Source organism: Strongylocentrotus purpuratus, unplaced genomic scaffold, assembly GCF_000002235.5.
Source record: "Strongylocentrotus purpuratus isolate Spur 01 unplaced genomic scaffold, Spur_5.0 spur5_scaffold_14, whole genome shotgun sequence".
NCBI classification, from domain to species: domain Eukaryota; kingdom Metazoa; phylum Echinodermata; class Echinoidea; order Camarodonta; family Strongylocentrotidae; genus Strongylocentrotus; species Strongylocentrotus purpuratus.
The window spans coordinates 551,950-573,889 of NW_022145599.1; the positions used below are offsets into that span (position 1 = coordinate 551,950).

Consider the following 21,940-nt stretch of genomic DNA (forward strand, 5'->3'; position numbering starts at 1 on the left):
GTACTTCTCCAGCTCCATGGCTACAAGGGCAGTCCTTCTCTCTGGCCTGCCAGTTCCTTCCCGATCGAGGAGTGTCCTGACATTCCACTGTCCAAACGTCATTGTAGTAATTCCGCTGGTGTCATCTTTTTGTTGTTGTTGTTTGCTTCCTAGCATACTTGGCACTGTCGACGGAAGTCCTGATCTAACAGCGCGGTCCTTGTTAACCCGGAAGACGACCGAACCGGTATGAAGTTTCATACTGTTGCGCATAATGAAGGCTGCTTGCAAAGGTGGATAAGTACCGGTAGCTCTTGCAAGTTACTACCGGCACTCTCTCGGGGAACTGGTGGCAGTTTCACACCGGCGAGGACAAACCAGGACGGGTGTGAACCACTAGACCCTGCAGTGACTGGTCGAAGGATGTCGGGAGTTCCGTATCGTCAATCGCCCTCAATGCTGTCACGGTGGCATGGTTTTCTGTTAGGGTTTGCTCCCTTAGCCTTAGTTAGATTCTAAAGAGAACCTGAACCACAGGGCAGTGGTTACAACTAAGCATGGCAAAAACCAATTAACAATTATTAAAAGAATGAGGCGATTACAATTACTCTTATGATAAGAGTACTAATTGAACCAACAAAATATTACCTTACTTTATTGATTATATCTATTCAGTGCTGTGATAAAAACACTGATTATAGTAGAGAAACAAAGATTTTTTCTCGAAATAAGTGCAAGAATATTAAGGAGATTAAGGGCAGATCGAATTACCTTACGATATCAAACTAATTTGAATAATAAATTGAGTAACTGATTATAATATATTATGAATCAATTGATTTGATCTGCAGTAACCTCTAAGTAAGCTATATGGTAATGCAGCAGAATTAATGATAGTCTATCGTATATATTTTGAGGAGGTATCAGCAATTAAGGTAGACTAAACTATAAAAAAAAAGAAAAAAAAAAAAGATAAAGACGTATGACAAAAAAAAAGAAGAATATAATCGAAATGTCCGACTAAGTTCCGTGGCACAAACTCGGCATTATTGGACAAACCTACCATTGGAGAAACCTAACAATTACAAAGCTTGGTCTTGTTGCTCTGTTCGCCAGCAGTTTAAGGATATGAAACCCCGCGGCACACTACTCACAAGAGCTCTAACAAGCCAAGCTTATACAGAGCCTAAAAAGTAAAATAAAATAATACCGCGTATGTACCACTCACCCAATCGATTCAAGAACAAATTATGATTAAGTTAATCACGTAAAATTAAAACAGGAAAATATAAAAACAATAATTGAATAAACACCAAATTGTGAACTATAATAATATTATCAGCACTTAAACACACCCAACGCACATATCAGTACAAAGCGTAATATATATATCTTTACAAATCCAGTAATATAATTATTTATTATTATTATTATTAATATTCATTCATTTATTTATTTATTATTCATATTATTTCATATTAATAGTAACATAAAATGTTCATATTGTAATAAGGATAATTCCTCTGCGCGTACTTCAAATGAAAGGCGCTGGCGCAGGTGTATATGCGCAATTAAAAACAAAGAAGTAATAAAATAAATAACAGAGTGCGCAATATGTTGTCACTGACAACAGGTGTTTAGCACTACGCGCAGCAAAAACAACTGCAATTTTGACTTCCTTCACTATCAAAAAACCAAAATTTGATCACTAAATCACCAAATATATGAAAATCAAAAAGCTAAATCAAAAGACTCATCCTGGAAATGGCTTGTACGCGTCCAGATCATCACTTTAGTACCAATCACTGCATAGAAACAAACGCCAAAACGGAAAAAATATGAGAAACAAGGGAGCTCAGCAGAAACACGTCCGCCCCCACTCGCAGCTAACATACATTCATATATATATATATATACGTGTATACATCATTTGGGAGACACTTGGTGTTATTAGACGTCCTTTAAGGAGACACCCGCGTAAAGGAGACATTTTCGTGTCTCCTTTACGTTTCAACACCTAATGAACGCAGTTTTACAAGGAACGGTGTCCAAAAGGCTTCATGAATATTCATGTTAACATCGTAGCTCTATGATCGCACCGTCAGACGGCCAACACTAGGGGCTTTTCGTTTGTGTGGACGAGGACGGCGTTCACGTCCTCTAACGATGCAAATTGACGTCAGACACCCGTCCTGTTCACTACCTTATAACCCTTTTCGTTTTAAGTTGACACACGTTCTCTACACGATGACGTAATGGCCCCGCACGCGCTTATTCATTTTCTCCTTCTTTCACTTCTTATTTTGTTCTTCGTTTATTATTCTATTATACTCTCTCTATTTTTCTTATGATATTCTTTGTTTTTCCTTCTTCCATCTTCTCTTCTATCTTTCCATTGTCTATTCTTTATCATTTTCTCTTTCTGTCTTTCCTAATGTTATTGTTGTTGTTATCATTCTATCATTTTTCTTTCTATCTTTCCTCATATTATTCTTTGTTTCTTCCTTCTATCATCTTCTCTTAAGTTATTCTTTGTTTTTATCATTCTATCACTTTCTCTTTTTGTATTTCCTTACGTTATTCTTTGATTTTTCCTTCTTTCACCTTCTCTTTCTGTCTTTCCTTATGTTATTCTTTGTTTTTTCCTTCTTTCACTTTCCCTTCAGTCTTTCCTTATGTTATTCTTTATTTTTTCCTTCTTTCACCTTCTCTTTCTGTCTTTCCTTATGTTATTCTTTGTTTTTTTCCTTCTTTCACCTTCTCTTTCTGTCTTTCCTTATGTTATTCTTTGTTTTTTCCTTCTTTCACTTTCTCTTCAGTCTTTCCTTATGTTATTCTTTGTTTTTCCCTTCTTTCACCTTCTCTTTCTGTCTTTCCTTATGTTATTCTTTGTTTTTTTCCTTCTTTCACCTTCTCTTTCTGTCTTTCCTTATGTTATTTTTCGTTTTTTCCTTCTTTCACCTTCTCTTTCTGTCTTTCCTTATGTTATTCTTTGTTTTTTCCTTCTTTCACCTTCTCTTTCTGTCTTTCCTTATGTTATTCTTTGTTTTTTCCTTCTTTCACCTTCTCTTTCTGTCTTTCCTTATGTTATTCTTTGTTTTTCCTTCTTTCATCTTCTCTTTCTGTCTTTCCTTATGTTATTTTTCGTTTCTTCCTTCTTTCATCTTCTCTTTCTGCCTTTCCTTATGTTATTCTTTGTTTTTTCCTTCTGTCACCTTCTCTTTCTGTCTTTCCTTATGTTATTCTTTGTTTTTTCCTTCTTTCACCTTTTCTTTCTGTCTTTCCTTATGTTATTCTTTGTTTTTTCCTTCCTTCACTTTCTCTTTCTGTCTTTCCTTATGTTATTCTTTGTTTTTCACTTCTTTCACCTTCTCTTTCTGTCTTTCCATATGTTATTCTTTGTTTTTTTCCTTCTTTCACCTTCTCTTTCTGTCTTTCCTCATGTTATTCTTTGTTTTTTTCCTTCTTTTACCTTCTCTTTCTGTCTTTCCTTATGTTATTTTTTGTTTTTTCCTTCTTTCATCTTCTCTTTCTGCCTTTCCTTATGTTATTCTTTGTTTTTTCCTTCTTACACTTTCTCTTCAGTCTTTCCTTATGTTATTCTTTGTTTTTTCCCTTCTTTCACCTTCTCTTTCTGTCTTCCCTTATGTTAGCCTTTGTTTTTTCCTTCTATCATCTTCTCTTATGTTATTCTTTGTTCTTATCATTCTATCACACTTTTTTTTTCTGTCTTTCCTTATGTTATTCTTTGTTTTTTAATCATTCTATCAATTTCTCTTTCTGTTTTTACTTTCTGATTTACGCTGCGATGTAGCAATATGACGTCATTCTGACGACGGGTCACTAGTTTTCTGACGAACCTCAAATCATCGATGAACGGGTTCGCAAATGTGGCCTGACGACGCCAGACGACCCGACGCATGCGCAGATCGCGGAAATGACGTCACATATTAGACGTCGACTATGTCAACGTGACAAACGAAAACCCCCTAATCTCTCTTCTTTCAAAACTGGGCTTAAAACTCACCTGATGCTCAATGCATATTGTTAAATTAATGTTGAATATGTTGAATATTAACTTAAATTATTTGTATGCGCCTTGAGCATCTCTAGAGATGGATATGTTGCGCTTTATAAATATTGTTATTATTATTATTATTATATGGGTACATCAATTCGAAATAGAACCCTGTTCAAACATGGGGTTGTATATTCGGCGTTGTCATAAAAGTACATTTCGGAGACACAAAGTTTATTGGATACATCTCGCTTTCTCAATCGTATATGGGTGGAATATTCATATTTAAGATCAGATGTGGTTTTAACAACGTAATAATATGCATCTTGCTCATCAAAAATATATATCCCTTATGGTCTGAAAACACCACCATTTCGAAAGTGGTTTATTCCATGGTGCGATCGGGATAAATCGCACACTACACGCGCAGTAAGATCAACTTCATATTTGCCGATATTTTGTCTCCCTTGCGCGGTAGCATGTGTCTCCTTTATGCACTGCAACACACCAAGACTTCACGCGCCGCGCCAGTAGGTATGCAGCCGCAAATCGAGACGGTCGTCTGTTGGGACTGTTGAGGTAGGCCTATGTGGATATTTTATTATTTTGTACAGGAAATTTCGAAATTTCCATTAATCTTGCTCCTAGTCCTGCATATGGGGCTGAGCCAAATTCAGTAATGGGAGATAGCCCTATATAGAACTAGTCTAGATCTAGCCTCAGTAAACATGCACCGATAGCCGCTGTCGCGCGCAGTGCACATGCAAATATTCTACGTAGAAGGTCTAGAATCTCGGGTCTAGGCCTAATATAACCTACTACGTTCTAGACTAGTAGTAGACATGTAGGTTTAGATGATAGTACTGGACCGAAAATTCTGTCTCTTTCGTTCGTAATACATATCAAAAAATTGCGTTCATCTAAGAAGGGCAACACGATTCGTCTACAATGACTTCTTCTTCTTCTTCCTCCGCTCTTTTGGAGATCAGCAGCTACCAGGGTACTGCAGTTTGTCATAGCAAGTAGGTTCATGGTCATAGCAGGCAAGATTGTCATGTCAGGTAGAATGTGTATTGGCAATTGCATTAGCACGAGCAGAGTTGATATTGTATAAAAAATGACAGTTATGCTTTAATAAGAAGGTTCTTTTGGTTAGGGCAGACAGTTAGAACATTTGGAAGTAGGACTGCCCGCGTGAAGGTCTCAGGGTCATCTGGACTGAATAAAGCAAGTGTCGACTGCTGTACGCCCCTGTGGTGGAGATTGTCGACCAGCTTCTGGCGATGATTTCCGAGTGGTATGCACTTGGCTATGAAGTGTGTGATGTCCTCCTCTTCCGCTTTGCACACTTGGCAGAATCGGATCGTACACTTCTTGATTTTACATAGCCGGGATTGAGTTAGGTACGTCTGAGAGAGAAGTTGCGAGCGTACAATGATGGCTTAACGTAGAAAACTTGAGGAGATGGATCTCGGGTAAAGGTCATGGGGGGAGCTAGTGTTATTCTCGAAGAAGGAGAGAGATGGTTTTGCATTGATGGCCTCATGAACTTTCTTCTGCATAGCCGAGTCAATTGCAGACCTAGTGACTGACTTCCAGGTAATGTAGGGAACGGGCTTGGAGAGGAGGGAGTGAAGGTTGGGGAGCTTTTAACTTCTCAAAGTTCTTTCCCATGTCCTCGCCAAGGGGGTGAAGTTGGTGATAGCATGATGTAGTGTGCGTACCTCATATCTTGAGTGTGGCAGATTGATGAGTTGACCTATGATGAGGAGAGTTTCTTGGTCGACTCGCATGCTCAGGGGAATGAGGCCTGTGAGAAGATAGACAGCATCATCGGCAGCACTGTTGGGGAGCCCGTGGATCTTCTTGAAGAGCTGGTATTGGGATCTGTCCAGTTTATTTAGCCTTGTCTGGTTGAGCTTCATGATGGCCACTCCATACAGCATACGTGGGATGCAGTATGTTTTCCAGAGTCGTGCACAGTGATGTGGTAGAAGACCTCCTGTGTATGCACCCGCTCCAGTGAGGGCATAGAAGGTTTTTGTGCCTCTGGAGATCATTAGATCTGTTGGATCATGTTTGGAGGAGGATTTTATGATCCCCAGATGCAGATGTTGGGTCACTGAATCGATTAGCATCTGTCCAAGGATCCACATGGGTTGGGCCGTTGTGTTGTGAGCTTTGTTATTGAAGGTAACAATCTTGCTTTTTTTTCGGGTTGATGCGATATCTCCAAGTTTCTGCATATTTACATGTAGCATTCAGCATCTCTTGAAGTTCTGTTGGAGATGAGCCGACTAGCGCTACATCATCGGCCAGGACGATCACACCAGCATGCTGGCTCAGCAACTGGCAACCTAGCCTCTTGTCTCTCGGCTCCTTCATAAGGCCGTCAACAAAAACAGTGTACAGCAGGGGGGAGAGTACGCCCACCTTCCCTGACACCCTGGAGTATCGGTATGGCTCCACTTGTCTTGTCAGAGCACAGTACTCGGCTTTTCATGTTTTCATACAAAGATCTGAGGAGGGCTGTGTATGCAGGGTCAACGTTGGTTTGATCCACTTTGTAGAAGAGGCCGTCATGCCAGGAGTGGTTTTTCTGGAACCCGAATTGTAGCTCATCTGGTATACCATTGCCTTGAAGGGTCTTCTCTAGCCTTGGTTTGAGGATAAGCTCAAGGAGCTTGGAGAAGGATGAAGACAATGTAATCCCTCGATAGTTCCTAGGATCACGGGGATCCTTTCCTTTGCCCTTGTGGAAGGGAAGAATCAATCCATTTTTCATCTCCTGCGAAGTATGAGCGGTTGAGAGGTAGTAGTTGTAGATGAGCAGGATCAGGTGCATGGTGGCTTTTCCTATGTAACTGAGGTGCTCTGGGCTGATGTTGTCTGGACCACTGGCTTAGCCCTTCTTCAGTTTAGTAGTAGCTTCCTTGATGTCATGAGATGTTATGGTGAGCGCATACATGGGTGCTGAGAACTTTGGGTTTGGGCTTTTCAGGGATGTCGAAGGCAGAGCTGCTAGAGGCATCTCCTGTATGGTCTGGTAGGGAGAGGTCAGTAAAATATAGCTCCCAGCCCTCAATGACTTCGCGGTCCCCTTGATATGTTCTACCATTGTACTCTAGTGACTCTGTACCATATCCCGAGCTGTCTTTGGAGCGCTGGTTCTTGACAAGTTTGTGGAAGAGCTGCTGGTTCGTTACGCAAGCGTTCTCAATACGGTTCAGGAGTCTTCTGTTGTTGTGAGCTCGAGATTGGCGGAGCTGCCTTCGAAAGTTCTTTCTGCATAGGAGGTAGTCTGTGAAGAGCGTACCGCTGTGAGGCTTATCAGCTGTTTTCCATCTCTTCCAGACTTCAAGGGCGGCGTTGTAGGAGTCTTCGACCTTCGAGGTCCATTCTGGTTTGCCGTGTTTACCTATGGAAGGATAGTTGTGTGGGAGGCTGAGTGCGGTCTCAATCATGGCCATGGTAAGCTTATAAAGTAAGTCGTCCACAAATGTGTTGTCCAGCACTCTCTTGTGGATTGTAGTAAACAACTTCCTTGCTGTAATTCCAAGGGGATCAGTATATTGAGCTGCTATCTGATCTTTGGATGCATCTGTCCATTTGATTTTCAGTCTTTGCAGTTTCTGGGCTGGCTGATTGGTTTTTGCATGCTTTGGTCGAGCTGTATGTAAGTTACATGGTAGCTCTATAGACCATTTGATCTTTACCAGCAGGTGATTCGAAGTGTTCAGAGGTTTGTCAGGGCCAATGGTGAGATCAGCAAACTGGTGGAGTGATGAACTAAGCGTAAGGAAGCCATCTATAAACGGCGTCTTTGCACCATCATCTGATCTATAGGTGAAATTTCCTTGGCTTCCAAGTTCTTCTGTTACGCTGATTAGGCCAGCATCTTCCAGAAAGGCTCGAAGGTATCCTAGGGATCTTTCGTTGTTATGGTTGACTGTGTAATCATTGAAGTACGTCGCCTGAAATGACAATGGCGTCGTCGGTGTGGGTGGATAGGATGTTGGATATGATGGCAAGGCTCTCCTGGTATTCTACCGGATCAGTTTGGTTGACGCCTGACGGTAGGTAGCAGTTTATGGCCAGGATGCACTGTTTTGACTGTTGAAGGTGTATTCGAACTATGTTGATCCTGGTAGAGTGGCAGGGGATTTCACTGTAGCTGGCAACCAGCGTTTTACGGATTAGTGTTGATATCCCTCCTTTTCCTCGTCCTACTCGTATGGCATTGGTATAGCTGATGCAATCTGCTGCTTTAGCTGTTATAAAGTGTTGGCTGCTAATGTCATTGAGCAACTGCAGTGTGTTTGTATAAAGCCAGTGTTCTTGAATAAAGAGGATATCAGTCTTGCTGGCAACTTGTTGGGCATATCTCAGATTGGACTGTATTCCACGTACATTCAGTGTTCCTAATGAAATATTTGATGTGTTTATGCGGTTGTTAGAAGGACGAGGCTTGATTGAACAAGGTCTTTGATGTGGTGGTGGTTGGTTGTTACCATTCTGTTTAAGGTGAGATTGCTTTTTGCTTCTGGTGCTGAGAGGAGCTGGAGTGTGTACATGAGTGAGTGGTATGCTGCATCGAGAAGGGCTATGTGAGCAGTTGTTGAGGCTCGGCCTGCATGAAAAACCGGCACGGGAGACTGAGGATTGGCGGTATGCTGAGCTCCTGTTGATGGAGTACATGTATCCTTTGCAGGTGAGGTATCGTGCAGTCTTGTTGGTGAATGGCTTGGTAGTGGATTGAGTGGCTGTGACCTTTTCTGTTGGTTAATGACTGGGGTCTCGTTTATGATCTGATGCTGAGGAAGCATGGGTGGCGAGATGTGAGTCCTTTTGTCATCTTGGCCCCGAGGAGATTTATTGTGATCTTGCTGTGATGGCGATTGGTGTCCCCGGTATCTTGGCAGATTTGTTCTGGTACGAGAGGGCGTCTGCTTCTGTGGTTGAGACCAGCCCATCTTCCCTGCACTTTGGCCTTGTCTGATCAAAGTGGAAGTAGAGATTCTAGTAGGGTTCTCTACTCTGTCTTTGGGCTTGTTTTCGTGCACATTGTGAGAAATTTTGTTTGGCCTTCTTTTTGGCGAATGCGCGTTCGAGACTTGGTGGTGATGCTTGATATGAGTAGGATAACTGTGATCGGGTGTCTTATTGCCCTGTCCTGATGGGCGGTTACCTCGTGGAGGGCTGCATTTTGTTGTCGAGTACCACCACGTGTGCGAGGGGATATTTTTGCCGCCAGGTGGAGGTTCATTGGCCTCCGAGAGCACAGAAAACCGGTTTTGTGTTAGTATGCTATAGTGTTGGGATGTTTCACTGTTCTGACTGCTCTGATGGTACGCTTCCCTTGGGTTGTTACAATCCTTGCTGGTATAGCGTTTTGGGAGATGGGTTACCGACTCTGACTGGCTGATATTGATTCCATGCTTTAGGCAGACTCCGTACGGAAAGTCATTGTGGGCTACTATACAGTTGAAGTCCAGCTCATGTTGAGTCTTCAAGAAGTTTGCATGTGCTAGGTCACTCTGCTTTTGTTCCAGAATGTTCCTTGTCTTTTGGTTTTGTTCCTCAGCTAGCTGAGCCTCTCTTCTAGCTTGGTTGAGTTCCAGTGCTAGTTTTTCATTTTCTATTAGAAGAGTGGCTACAGAAGCAGACTTAGAGTTTATTTCGTCTTTCAGTTTACTTATTTGTTTCACGCGATCTTTACATGTCTTGCAGTTAGCTTTGGAGATCTGCGTAGTTGAGGGTTGGCTGTCATTTTCCTCAATATTTACTTGTACACCTCCAGCTGTTGTGAGGTCAATTAGTGTGCAGGAGGAGCAGATGTAGGTGTCTTTTTGGATAGATGAGAATTCTGATGTGGTAATGCCAGCACATATCATATGATACCAGCTTTCGCAGACAAGACATTCTACTGAGTCGCTTGTGGCTTCAGTACGACAGATTGGGCAGATGGGGCAGTCCTCTTCTGAGCCAGTTTTTATTTTGTCATCAGAGATAGGAGTCGAAGTATCCCTTTGTGGTATAACTGGGCTATTGGTGATGTTTTTGCATGTAGTGCAGACGAATTGCGCAGTTGAGTTTTTCAGAAGGGTTTCCAGTTCAATATCTGAAAGTTCAGTGCAAGCGAAATGGTACCACTTGCAGCATACAGAGCATCTAGTTGTATCTAGACAGGCATGATTTGAGCATCTTGGACACATAGTGGTTTTGTCTTGTTCTTCACAATTGCAGTCTTGTTCAGAGTCTTTGATGTGAGGGTCTTCATCATATGTTGGCAAGGCCTCATGTTTGTCATCTGGTAGCGGGGCGCTGTGTACTGCCGTGTTCCGTTGGTTCCGTGACCCTGGGCGGTTGCGATCTTTTACTCTTGTCCATATGCTGTTGTATTTCGTCGTACGGGTCTACTAGATCTAGTACAACTAGACTAGATCTACAAGTGTCTCTGAGTTACTCAAATCCCTGGAATGGTCTCCTCTCCAACAACGAAGGTAAGACAGCAAATTAACGCTATTCTACAAGGCATTCCACCAGGAAGCTGAACTCTACACAAACCTTTAAACTAGACTAGACTATGCCTCCAAAAGAACCGTGCATCAATTTAAAATGCACATGACACTCCCTCTTAGTTAGTGCTTCTAGCGATGTCTGGACACCAATTCTGAGATTCTGAGATTCGGCACGCACTGCACCGTGAGCTACAACACGTGAAATCCCCCCCCCCCCCCACCCAGTGTTATCTAGGGTACGCATAAGCATGTTCCCCTTTAAACTTAATTCCGGTGTGTAAAGTCACTACGGTCCGGATTTTTGTGTACTTCGAGCCGGACTTTGGTGCGTGAAAAGTACCCCTTTACCGGACATTTTGGTAACACGCATGGTATCCCTCCGTTCACGAAGTAGGGAGGGGGGGGGGGGGGCTGAGGAAATTCCTCACCATTGCGTGCATTACCTACGCTAAATCACAGCAACAGCCTAACTGAATCCACTTGTTATACCGTCTCGGCCGGTATTTTAAAACATCCCTGTATATGATGATATAAATTTTAAATAATTTCATTCATGGGAAAAGGTTGCGCTTTTTTTGCTTAAAAATTATCAACAAACCCTTACACGACACTTTCTCTATGAAGGTCGACCGATTTTCGCCCAAAATTCGTCAACTCTCCATATACTTATCTTGGCAGGAGAACTGATTTGATGGGCGAATTGCACCGTCTCGCATATCAAATTAAAGCAGAGAGTTCAACGATTCTAGTAATGTATCATTCATTTTGATTGCATAAGAGAAGAAGGTTGCACTTTTGCATCCAATGATTTGCTGTCTCTTATTTTATGCTCCTTTTTGCGCAAGAGCATGAAATATGCCACACTAAACGAGTTCTATAGACGTACACATTTGCGTGCGAACTTGATCGGCTCGGTGAGCAATCCATTTTCCGGAACGAATTCACCTAAAACTTTTCCAATGGGGGGGGGGGGGGGGGGGGTGCGTTCTGATTGGTTAAAACTGTACATTCATATAGTTGTACAGAATTATGGCACTTCAGCCCGCACGCTGGAAACTATTCATGCGTTCACGAGTACTTCGATGGAGGCGTAGCGCCATATAGTCGCATAGTTGTATAGTCGTATATTTCGTACTGATTGGTTAAAACTAGATCTATACAGCCATTAGATGGATATAATTGTAAAGTGGTTATTAATATAGCACGATCCACGTGACACCCAACCTATCTTTCCCCCGTCACCCGTAGCGACGATGCAAACATCACTCTCATCCTATCACTCATAGAAATTAACCCGGTTAATGGTAGTGTTACAATTAACATAAAATTGCTAAAAGTTCAAGTTAAAAAAAAAAGCGACATCATAAGCTTCCTCTTTACAACTATGCACTCATCACGATTCACTTTATTATTTATACTCGTTATCAAAAAGACAAACGAGAAAAACGTGAAAACAACACGATCAGATATTCCCGTCCTTAATGCTGCATCTTCCACTTTCATTTGTCTTAATCTCTCTCTCTCTCTCTCTCTCTCTCTTTCTCTCTCTCTCTCTCTGTCTCTCTCTCTCTTCTCTGCTAGAAAGGTTATCATTTGTTATCATTTTCGATATCTATAAACAAAACTTATGTTTGTACACCAATGTTAAAGATACTATGTCCCTTTTGCAGCCAACATCAAATTCTGAAGAACTTTACAGGAATTATGGATATGTCTATCTGTAAAATTTAAACGTTAGCAGTGTCCTAATATTCAAATTATGCAAGGAAACCCGTTTACTTACTAGACTTCACTGTCAGACACTATTGAGTGACTGACTGGCTTTTTTCTTCTTTTGTAATAATTCCTCACAATTTCATGCATTACCTACGCTAAATCACAGCAACAGCCTAATTGAACCCACTTGTATTACCGTCTCGGCCGGTATTTTAAAATTCAATGTTATCTCTTTATATGATCATATACATTTTAAATAATTTCATTCATGGGGAAAAGGTTCGTTTTTTTGCTAAAAAATTATCAACGAAACCTTGCACGACATTTTCTCTATGAAGGTCGACGGATTTTCGCCCAAAATTCGTCAACTCTCCATACTTATCTTGGCAGGAGAACTGATTCGATGGGCGAATTGCACCGTCTCGCATATTAAATTAAAGCAGAGTTCACGATTCCAGTAATGTATAATTCATTTTGATTTCATAAGAAAAAAATGTTGCACTTTTGCATCCAATGATTTGCTGTCTCTTATTTTATGCTCCTTTTTGCGCAAGAGCATGAAATATGCCACACTACACGAGTTCTATAGACGTACACATTTGCGTGCGAACTTTTGAGCTGAAACAGCACGTCTCTCGGAATGTTCTTCGAACCTGTCCATTTTGTGTAGTTATTTCTATCAATCTGTGAGTTTAAACCTAAAATGTAGAAAGAAGAAAACATGTAAACTGTAGTAATGATAATTAAATGGTGATACATCATGGATTTTTTGTGAAATTTGCCGGTGACCAAGACGAAACACAAAGGATTTTGTAAAATTGTTCGTCGTAATCCTCAGACTCTCAAACAGGAATATTCCATTTGATTGTAGGGTTTTGATATATAATTAGTGAACTCCTTGATATTGAATTATCGATATGAATTCAATCTTCAACAGTTTTAAAGTCTGGTTATTGTTTTTTTATTGTCTTAGAGTTTCATTAAAAGACATACACATACAAATGAAATCGTCCTTGTTTTATGTCTATGTTATGAACAAGACCCATTCTCCCTATTTTGTCATAATGGACGCACCCAGTGACCAGTTGACTCTCTGTATTACGTGGCAGTGCCACTGATCTCTACGGAAAAATCAGAAGAAAAGACATCCCAATGGCAGTATGGTGCAAACCATCCCAAAGCTTATCCCTAATTCATTCGAAGGAGGCGGCTGCCCCAGAAGGGAGAGTAAACTTGGTGTTCTTCCTGGACGTCGAGTCTGCAGATTCCCGGGTGATTGTTTTTCTCTCTGGTTTTCTCTTTAAAATCCTTTGGAGAGCTTTTCTACTATTGTTTGGACTTTAAAGACCCTATCCGATGAAAATACAACTTGAAAACTGAATTAATGTAGAATTTAAATACAAAGGAATAACAAGTATTTATCCTTTTATTATTGCACAAAAGAAAATTAAAGAACTCATTTCCGCGCCCCTCCAATTTACGGGTCACTCACCAGGTGTCAAATTTGCCGAATTTACAGTGACGACATAACATGTGGACTCGACCGGTTCGCCTATAAAGTTTAGGTGATGAGTCGTGCCTGATTAATGCACGATCATTGTGAATATGCGCACTCTACATAAGACGATGTCATCAAGTCGATGGCAAGTTTTTAGGTCGACAACTTCCGATTTTCAAAGCTTTAGATTTTGTGTTTTCAGAGGGGTGATACTCCTCTGACAGACACTAAAATGGCATATAATTGATATCATTGTGATCTATGGCTCATAAGCTTTCCGTTGATATATAATTCTTACATTTCATTTTTCAGTTCGGATATGGTCCTTAAGAAAAAATAACGATTGTATCTAGGAATACATTAGTAACTAATATAACAATTTGATTGTCTTATATAAGAAATCCGGAGTAATTGTAATATCAGGGATGCTGTTTTGTATTTATTTTAATTACATGCTCATTACATTATGTTTGCTGATTGCGACATGAATCCATGTGAAAACGGCTGGTGTAAGGAGACTATGACCGGATATAGATGTCACTGCCCTATCGGATTTCAAGGAAAACAATGTCATGAACGTAAGAACAAAGATAAAACTGCATTTCATATCTTTAGGGTATAATGAAACCATCCAGCACGATGCAGTATACCATTAGAGACAAGTAGTTTACTTTTCGTCATCCTTTCTTTTGGCTATGATTGGGTTTTTGAATGAAATGAGCTTCGGATTAGATAGGAACTTCAAAATGCAAATTGACCAATCTCGTAATGCTATACTCGAATCTAGGAAGATACCAACCGTTACCGGCCTTATAGTCTCGTAACTGAACTGACCGCGGGTGGTCGTCGGTATGAGGCTGCAAGGTGAAATGTTTGGAAATGTATATCAATATTTTTTTCTCCAATGTTCCTGTTTACTTCATTAATTTCACCAATTTTATCTATCAATCTTTAAACTAGTTGACACAAATCCGCCTGCAACGACCCCGGGAATTGTTGTTAATAATAATAATACATATGATTTATAAGGCGCCAAATCCACTTGATAGTCAAATGCTCAAGGCGCAGCTTGTGCAAAAGATGAAATACATACATGATACATTTATACAAAGTGCGATAGGAAAGGTACAGACATGAAAGGTTATGGTAATCAATTATAAGCTAAATTAAACAGATATTTCTTAAGATTGTTTTTTACCTGTGTGAAGGATATCACAGTAACCGTTGAGCTTGGTACTCCGAATAAGTCGGTAGAGTTCATCTCACCATCGGCTGTCGATAGAGAAGGAACTGTCGTCCTGGTCTCCCATCAGAACTATAAATCGGGGGATGATTTCCCAGTTTGGTCAACTCTCGTTGAGTACATATTTGCTGATGAGAGCGGAAACAAAGCATATTTTTGTACCTTCAACGTCAACGTCAATACCGGTATAAAGAACTGTTTTGCAATTTGACATTTTCACTTACTTTATTCACGATATTATGTAAAGGGATACTTGGTCTTAATGAGCACGCTCTTTTAACACTTTAATTTGAGGAAGATGGAGAGATGTTCGGGTCGAAATTGATGATTCATCAACTCAACCGCTCGATAGAAGGTTTTGAGTCAGATTTCTGAGCCCATGATGGTTTGGGGGGGGGGGGGGGGGGGGGGGGGGGGGGTAAGAGCACATTTTTTTTTTTTTTTTTTTGGTCGCGAAATTCTTAAATTTGACATTTTGCTCCGTTGGGGGGGAGGGGGGGTAAGGTTACCTTTTAAGGTCAGCCATTGTCATCTTTAAAAAAAAAAAAAAAATTAAATAAAAAATTGTATAATTTGTTTGGGGGCGGGGGGGCATGTGTCCCCTGTGCCCCCCCCCCCACCATTAATCCGCCACTGTGACTGGATAACAGACCATAATGCATTCTTATTATGTCTTGATATCACAGTCGATACCACCCCTCCGGAGGTACAATCCTGCCCTTCTAACCAGACATTCTCGGTTCTCAAAACCACCACACCGATCACTTGGACACCACCAACAGCCAGTGATGCGTCTGGAATTGCATTCATCGTCGCCAACAATGAACCTGGAGTTAATGTCTCCGTGAATAGCCCCATTAGCGTCATCTATACTGTGATTGACAACAGCGGCCTTGTAAATACAAACTGTTCTTTCAACATCACCATCGTATCTCTAGGTATGTCAGGTGTGAATTTTCTTTGATATTACCTCAAAAATAACTGTGCATAGCCTACAAGTCCATAATTTTAGTAAAAGCGTAGTTAATAATACTTTAATAGCCATCTGTCACTGTTTCAATCAGTTCAATTTTGAGTCGAGGTGATCCGCCTTCGTAGAAAGAATATTTTAACATGTACGATAGCACCTAATTTCGAAAAACCAACCAAAGCGTTTCCAATTGCCTTGTGCGCCACCTATTGAAATTGTGAACATGATAGTCCAAACAAATCAAAGCAGTGGAGGAGTGCCTAATTTGCATGAATCCAATATAATGGCCACTACTTCGAGGATTTCCACATAGATTTTGTCATATTTTCAACTTGAGTAGGCTGTTGTGGCACTAAAGAAGTAGTAAAAGTGGTCTGCTGCATTTGTATCAACTAAAATACCCATATACTACAGGTACATCACACACCTAAAACAAGTCCCCCCCCCCTCCCCCGCACACCCGCACAATCCAACGAGTAATTTATGCTCAATTTATCACCTTATAGCAGATGATGTTATGCACTAGACAAATATCGTATCATTTTAATTATATTTAAAAAGCTATTAGATAAATATTCAGAAAGATTGGCCCTCATGAGGATCCGAACAAACACAAGAACTGTTGGTAGGGCCATGTACATCCTGTACCTTACATTATCCGTGTAGGGGACTAATTTCGTCTAATTTACATAAATCCAAAATCGCCTCCAATTCTAGGGTTTTCTCCTAGATTTGGTCAAGATATTAATCAAACATACCTTTTTAGCATACTTTTAGTGTACTTTAGAAGTCTGAAATGTTATTTCCAAGAAGTTTTTTGTTTGTACAATATTTCATATGCCCGGTTGAGTGTTTTAATTTGCTTAAATTGAAAAAGGCTGTTAAATTAAACATTTTTGCAGAGAATTATTATAAGTATATCTCTTGTCCTATGTTACATTCAGAATAATTGCAACAACACTTATTCATGTTGTAAAAATATTGTTACATTTCAAATGTATCATAATTAGGTTCTTTAATTTGCATATCACATACATGCCAAGCTGATCATAGAGCCACCGGCCATGCAACATGTCAAGTTTGACTTTCGACCTTTGCTCAATTCATATAAATAATGGGATTTCTTTCAGGTGTGTTTTGGTTTTAACAAAGGTTTTGGTTTTAATGTGCTGGGGGGGGGGGAGGGGTCCCTCAAACAATTATTACAGAATCAGGAGGCCACCATGCATCCAGGGAAGGGGGCGGGAAACGGAGTATATAATCGCTCCCGCCCCCGCCCCTTTTTGTTATCCTTCTCTTTTTTGTGAAGGGGACATGCAGCCTGCTAATCAGTATCAGCTACAAACTTTAAAAAAACTATCACGTTTTTTCAGCTATTGTGGCAATGAGTGAAAATAATTTTGCTTCAGTTACAATTCGCCGGTTGCCGAAATATGATTAACTTATAGCTCCCGCGGCCCCCACTCACTAGGGTGTTTTTGCACGGCGACGCAAGTGCTGACTACGGGGTATTTCAATTAGCTTGCCAACCCGTACTAGCACGATCCTCGACGCTTATACAGCTGAATACCGTCGTAGGTTTGGGCGCTACGCGGAAATGTTCGCTCTGAGTGCGACCCCCCCCCCCCTCACCCGCTAAGATTAGCTTTGTAGAAGGCCGCGTCGTCGGTTGCGAAAACTCGATAGGGTAAGCGTATGCTTGTTCCCTTTCTTTGAAAGAACCCCCCCCCGGCCCCTCTATCTAAGGACTTTCAACATTTCTGAACTCCCCTTTCGCAGGCTTTTTTGCGGGCTTTTCCTGCCTTGGAGATCGACCCCCTAAATCTGGCAGCGATACTGCTCAACGTGCCTCGGGCCCTATCTATGAGTCCAAAGATAGAGAGATAAAAAACACCCCCTTTTCAATATTCTATAACCCCCAATTACATTTCTCAGGAATCCAAAGAAAGAGAGAAAAAACAACCCCTTTTTAGTACAATTCTCTTGCGGGACATTGTTGCGTGAAAAGTACCCCTTTACTGGAGATTTGGGGAATACGAATGTGGTCCCTCCGACCCCGGATTAGGGGGGGGGGGCGGGATATAGGCCTTACTTTTCAAGGAAGGGAGGTCAATTAGCATCAAGTTTTCCCCTCCTTCTTTTCTTTCTCGTTTTTTTTTCTCCTCCGATCTTCTCCGATCTTCTTCTCTTTCTTTTTCTTCACCTTCTTCGAACTTTGTTTTTCTCTTCTTTTTTCCATTTCTTCTTATTCTTCTTCTTCTCCTTCCCCCGGTCGCCTTATTTTCCTTATTCTTCTTCTTCTTCCTCTTCTTCGACATCTTCTTCTTCCTCTTCTTCTTCACTTTCTTCTTCTTGTTCTTCTTCATCTTCTTTTTTTACTTCTTTTTCTTCTTGCACCTTGTTTTTGTTCATGGTATACACCTTCTTCTTCTTTTCCTCTCCTTAATAATAATTACAATTAATTTCGATCATTTAGGAGCACTAAAAGCAAAAAACAAACAAACAGGATCAAGATACTGTTAAGTAACAGATAAACAAACAAATCATAAAATATGTTAATCAAACTATTACTTAATAAGAAAGAAGTAGGCTCAAAGGATTCTCTGATCGAAAGGAAATATTAATTGTTCCATGATTTTAAACTATCAGCCACTATATTATATATACGTATACCTCTCTTTTCTCCCTTCCTCCCTCTCTCTCCCTCCCTCTCTCTCCCTCTCTCTCTCCCCCTATCTCTCTCTCTCTCTCTCTCTCTTTCTGTTATATATATATATATATATATATATAAGTGCGAGAATTCTCAACTCTGACATGACAATGGGTGATCCAGAATATGTAGGCGTGAAGAAATGGTCTAGGAACGTGAGACGTAGCTTTACTTTACAAGTTTATTACGAGCTTTCGGCTTGTGAGGCCTTCTTCAGGTTCTGAAGTACAAACACATACAAAAACAAATACATTGTATAAACAAATATACACGGCATACTTACTTAAGTATTTCTCGTACTAATTTTTGCTATGTTCATGATGCTTGACTATGATTGATTGATATTAAGTTTATATAATAATAATAATAAAAATAATAATAATAATAATAATACATTTATAGAGCGCAGAAACTATTCATAGTTAAGTATGTATTCTACTCCGCTACAATAGCTCCTGATATGCTTAGATTTACAGTTAATTGAAAAGATGTGCTTTCAGTTTTTATTTAAAGATATTTACAGATGGTGATTTCCTGACTTCTAATGGTAAGTTATTCGAGAGTTTTGGGGCTGCACAAGCAAATGCTCGATCACCTAGCGTTATTTTTGTTTCGATAGATGGAATCTGCAGCAACAAAAGTATCTCGGGAACTGCACAAGTTGCGATTGTGTTGCTTACGTTTGAAATTCAACAGTTCTTTCATATAAGCTCGAGCTTGACCAAAAAGTTCTTTATATACAATCAGCAAGATTTTGAAAGTTATTCTCTGGCGTACTGGTAACTAATGTAGATTTCTTAAAATTGGGATGATCCATGTGAATTTGGAACATGTATACAATTATTTGTTTACTTAAGAGGGACATTTCGTGTAAAAAAAATGAGTCATTAAGTAGACCTTGTCATTAGGAGGACAGAAGGTCTATTTTTATAGCTGCTCTCTCTCTCAATATATAATTTTACCTAAGGCGTCATTAGAGGGACAATTAGAGTGAAAAGGTGAGTCATTATTGTAGACATTGTCATTAGTAGGACAATAATTCTACAGACAAGTTTTAGGGTTAGGGTTTAGGGTTAGGTTTAGGGTTAGGTTTTAGGGTTAGGAAGGAAATCGGAGGAGGGGGCCCCGAAAGAACCTCGCGTCCCAGGCTGTTGCTACCCCCCCCCCAATCAACAAAATAAAAGAAGAAGAAAAGAAAAGATGGGGGATATCAGTTGCAATTTTCCCGCCAACAAGTTGTGGATCAAGGGGTGAGGGGGAAGGGGGGGGGGGGGTTAAAGGCCCTTGCCCCCCAGCAAACATTAAAAGAGAGAGAGAGAGAGAGTTCCCCCCCCCCCCGAAATGAAATTCAAACATGGTTTATTTCTAATTCAATACCGGTGATTTACATGTGCTGCGGAAATAACATAATTTTCCGAGATATTTTCCTCACTTTTTAGTAAATTATACTTTTCTATGCGTTTGTTGAAAAATTACAAATTCCTAAATTTACAGTCAGGCAAGAAATTTGCTTATTTAGATACTTACGTGTCAGGGCCTGCGGTGCGGCGGGTCTCTGGGGCCTCAAGCAAAGAGAAAAAGAAAGAAAGAGAGAAAGAAAAAAAGAAGAGTGACCTGCCAGTGTCACAATTAAGGTTTCAAAATAATGTTCATCTGACCGTAATTGAATGTCTAAAACCCCTGAACTTCCGGTGGCTCTGCCACCTGGACCACACCTAGGGCCCTAAGGCGGACCCCTGGATGCCAATCTAACGGTAATTTAATGCCTAAAACCGCCGAGCTTCTTGGGGCTCCGCCCCCTGGACCCCACGCCAATTAGTGACCTGCCAGTAAGCGCATTTATACTGTCAAATACCTCATTTTGAAAAGTCGCGATGTTTCGCGCACCCGTTTACACTTGTGCGGAAACATCACCGACTGAAAAGCTCAGTGATGTTTTGGCGTGTTTCAGTTGGTAATGCGCATGCGCGGCACTCCTATGCAAACACTTTCCTCTTTCTATCTTCCCTTGTTATTCTTTATTTATTCCTTTTATCACCTTCTCTTATGTTATTCTTTGTTTTTTAATCATTCTATCACTTTCGCTTTCTGTCTTTCCTTATGTTATTCTTTGTTTCTTCCTTCTATCCCTTTCTCTTTCTGTCTTTCCTTATGTTATTCTTGTTTCTTCATTTTTGTATCACCTTCTCTTATGTTATTGTTTGTTTTTTATAACTCTATCACTCCCTCTTTCTGTGTTTCTTTATGTTATTCTTTATTTATTCCTTTTATCACCTTCTCTTATGTTATTCTTTGTTTTTTTTTAATCATTCTATCACTTTCTCTTTCTGTCTTTCCTTATGTTATTCTTTGTTTTTTTTTAATCATTCTATCACTTTCTCTTTCTGTCTTTCCTTATGTTATTCTTTATTTCTTCCTTCTATCACTTTCTCTTTCTGTCTTTCCTTATGTTATTCTTTATTTCTTCCTTCTATCACTTTCTCTTTCTGTCTTTCCTTAGTTATTCTTTTTTCTTCCTTCTATCACTTTCTCTTTCTGTCTTTCCTTATGTTATTCTTTATTTCTTCCTTCTATCACCTTCTCTTTCTGTCTTTCCTTATGTTATTCTTTATTTCTTCCTTCTATCACCTTCTCTTTCCGTCTTTCCTTATGTTATTCTTAATTTCGTCCTTCTATCACTTTCTCTTTCTGTCTTTCATTATGTTATTCTTTGTTTCTTCCTTCTATCACTTTCTTTTTCTGTCTTTCCTCATGTTATTCTTTTTTTCTTCCTTCTATCACTTTCTCTTTCTGTCTTTCCTTATGTTATTCTTTATTTCTTCCTTCTATCACCTTCTCTTTCTGTCTTTCCTTATGTTATTCTTTATTTCGTCCTTCTATCACTTTCTCTTTCTGTCTTTCCTTATGTTATTCTTTGTTTCTTCCTTCTATCACTTTCTCTTTCTGTCTTTCCTTATGTTATTCTTTATTTCTTCCTTCTATCACTTTCTCTTTATGTCTTTCCTTATGTTATTCTTTATTTCTTCCTTCTATCACTTTCTCTTTCTGTCTTTCCTTATGTTATTCTTTGTTTCTTCCTTCTATCACTTTCTGTTTCTGTCTTTCCTTATGTTATTCTTTATTTCTTCCTTCTATCACTTTCTGTTTCTGTCTTTCCTTATGTTATTCTTTATTTCTTCCTTCTATCACCTTCTCTTTCTGTCTTTCCTCATGTCATTCTTTATTTCGTCCTTCTATCACTTTCTCTTTCTGTCTTTCCTTATGTTATTCTTTGTTTCTTCCGTC

General features: G+C 40.0%; 1 protein-coding gene across 1 annotated transcript; it reads right to left on the reverse strand.

Moving 5' to 3' along the window:
• Window positions 1–6,389: 6,389 nt before the first annotated feature.
• Window positions 6,390–6,842, reverse strand: LOC115923693. The gene has a single exon (XM_030984906.1). It carries the CDS (start codon window positions 6,840–6,842, stop codon window positions 6,390–6,392), a length of 453 nt encoding a protein of 150 aa, XP_030840766.1.
• Between the last annotated feature and the right edge of the window lie 15,098 nt (window positions 6,843–21,940).

Bases quoted from the DNA above. Each gene is read 5' to 3' on its own strand.
- LOC115923693 (XM_030984906.1), bottom strand. From the start codon at position 6,842: ATGCACCTGATCCTGCTCATCTACAACTACTACCTCTCAACCGCTCAT.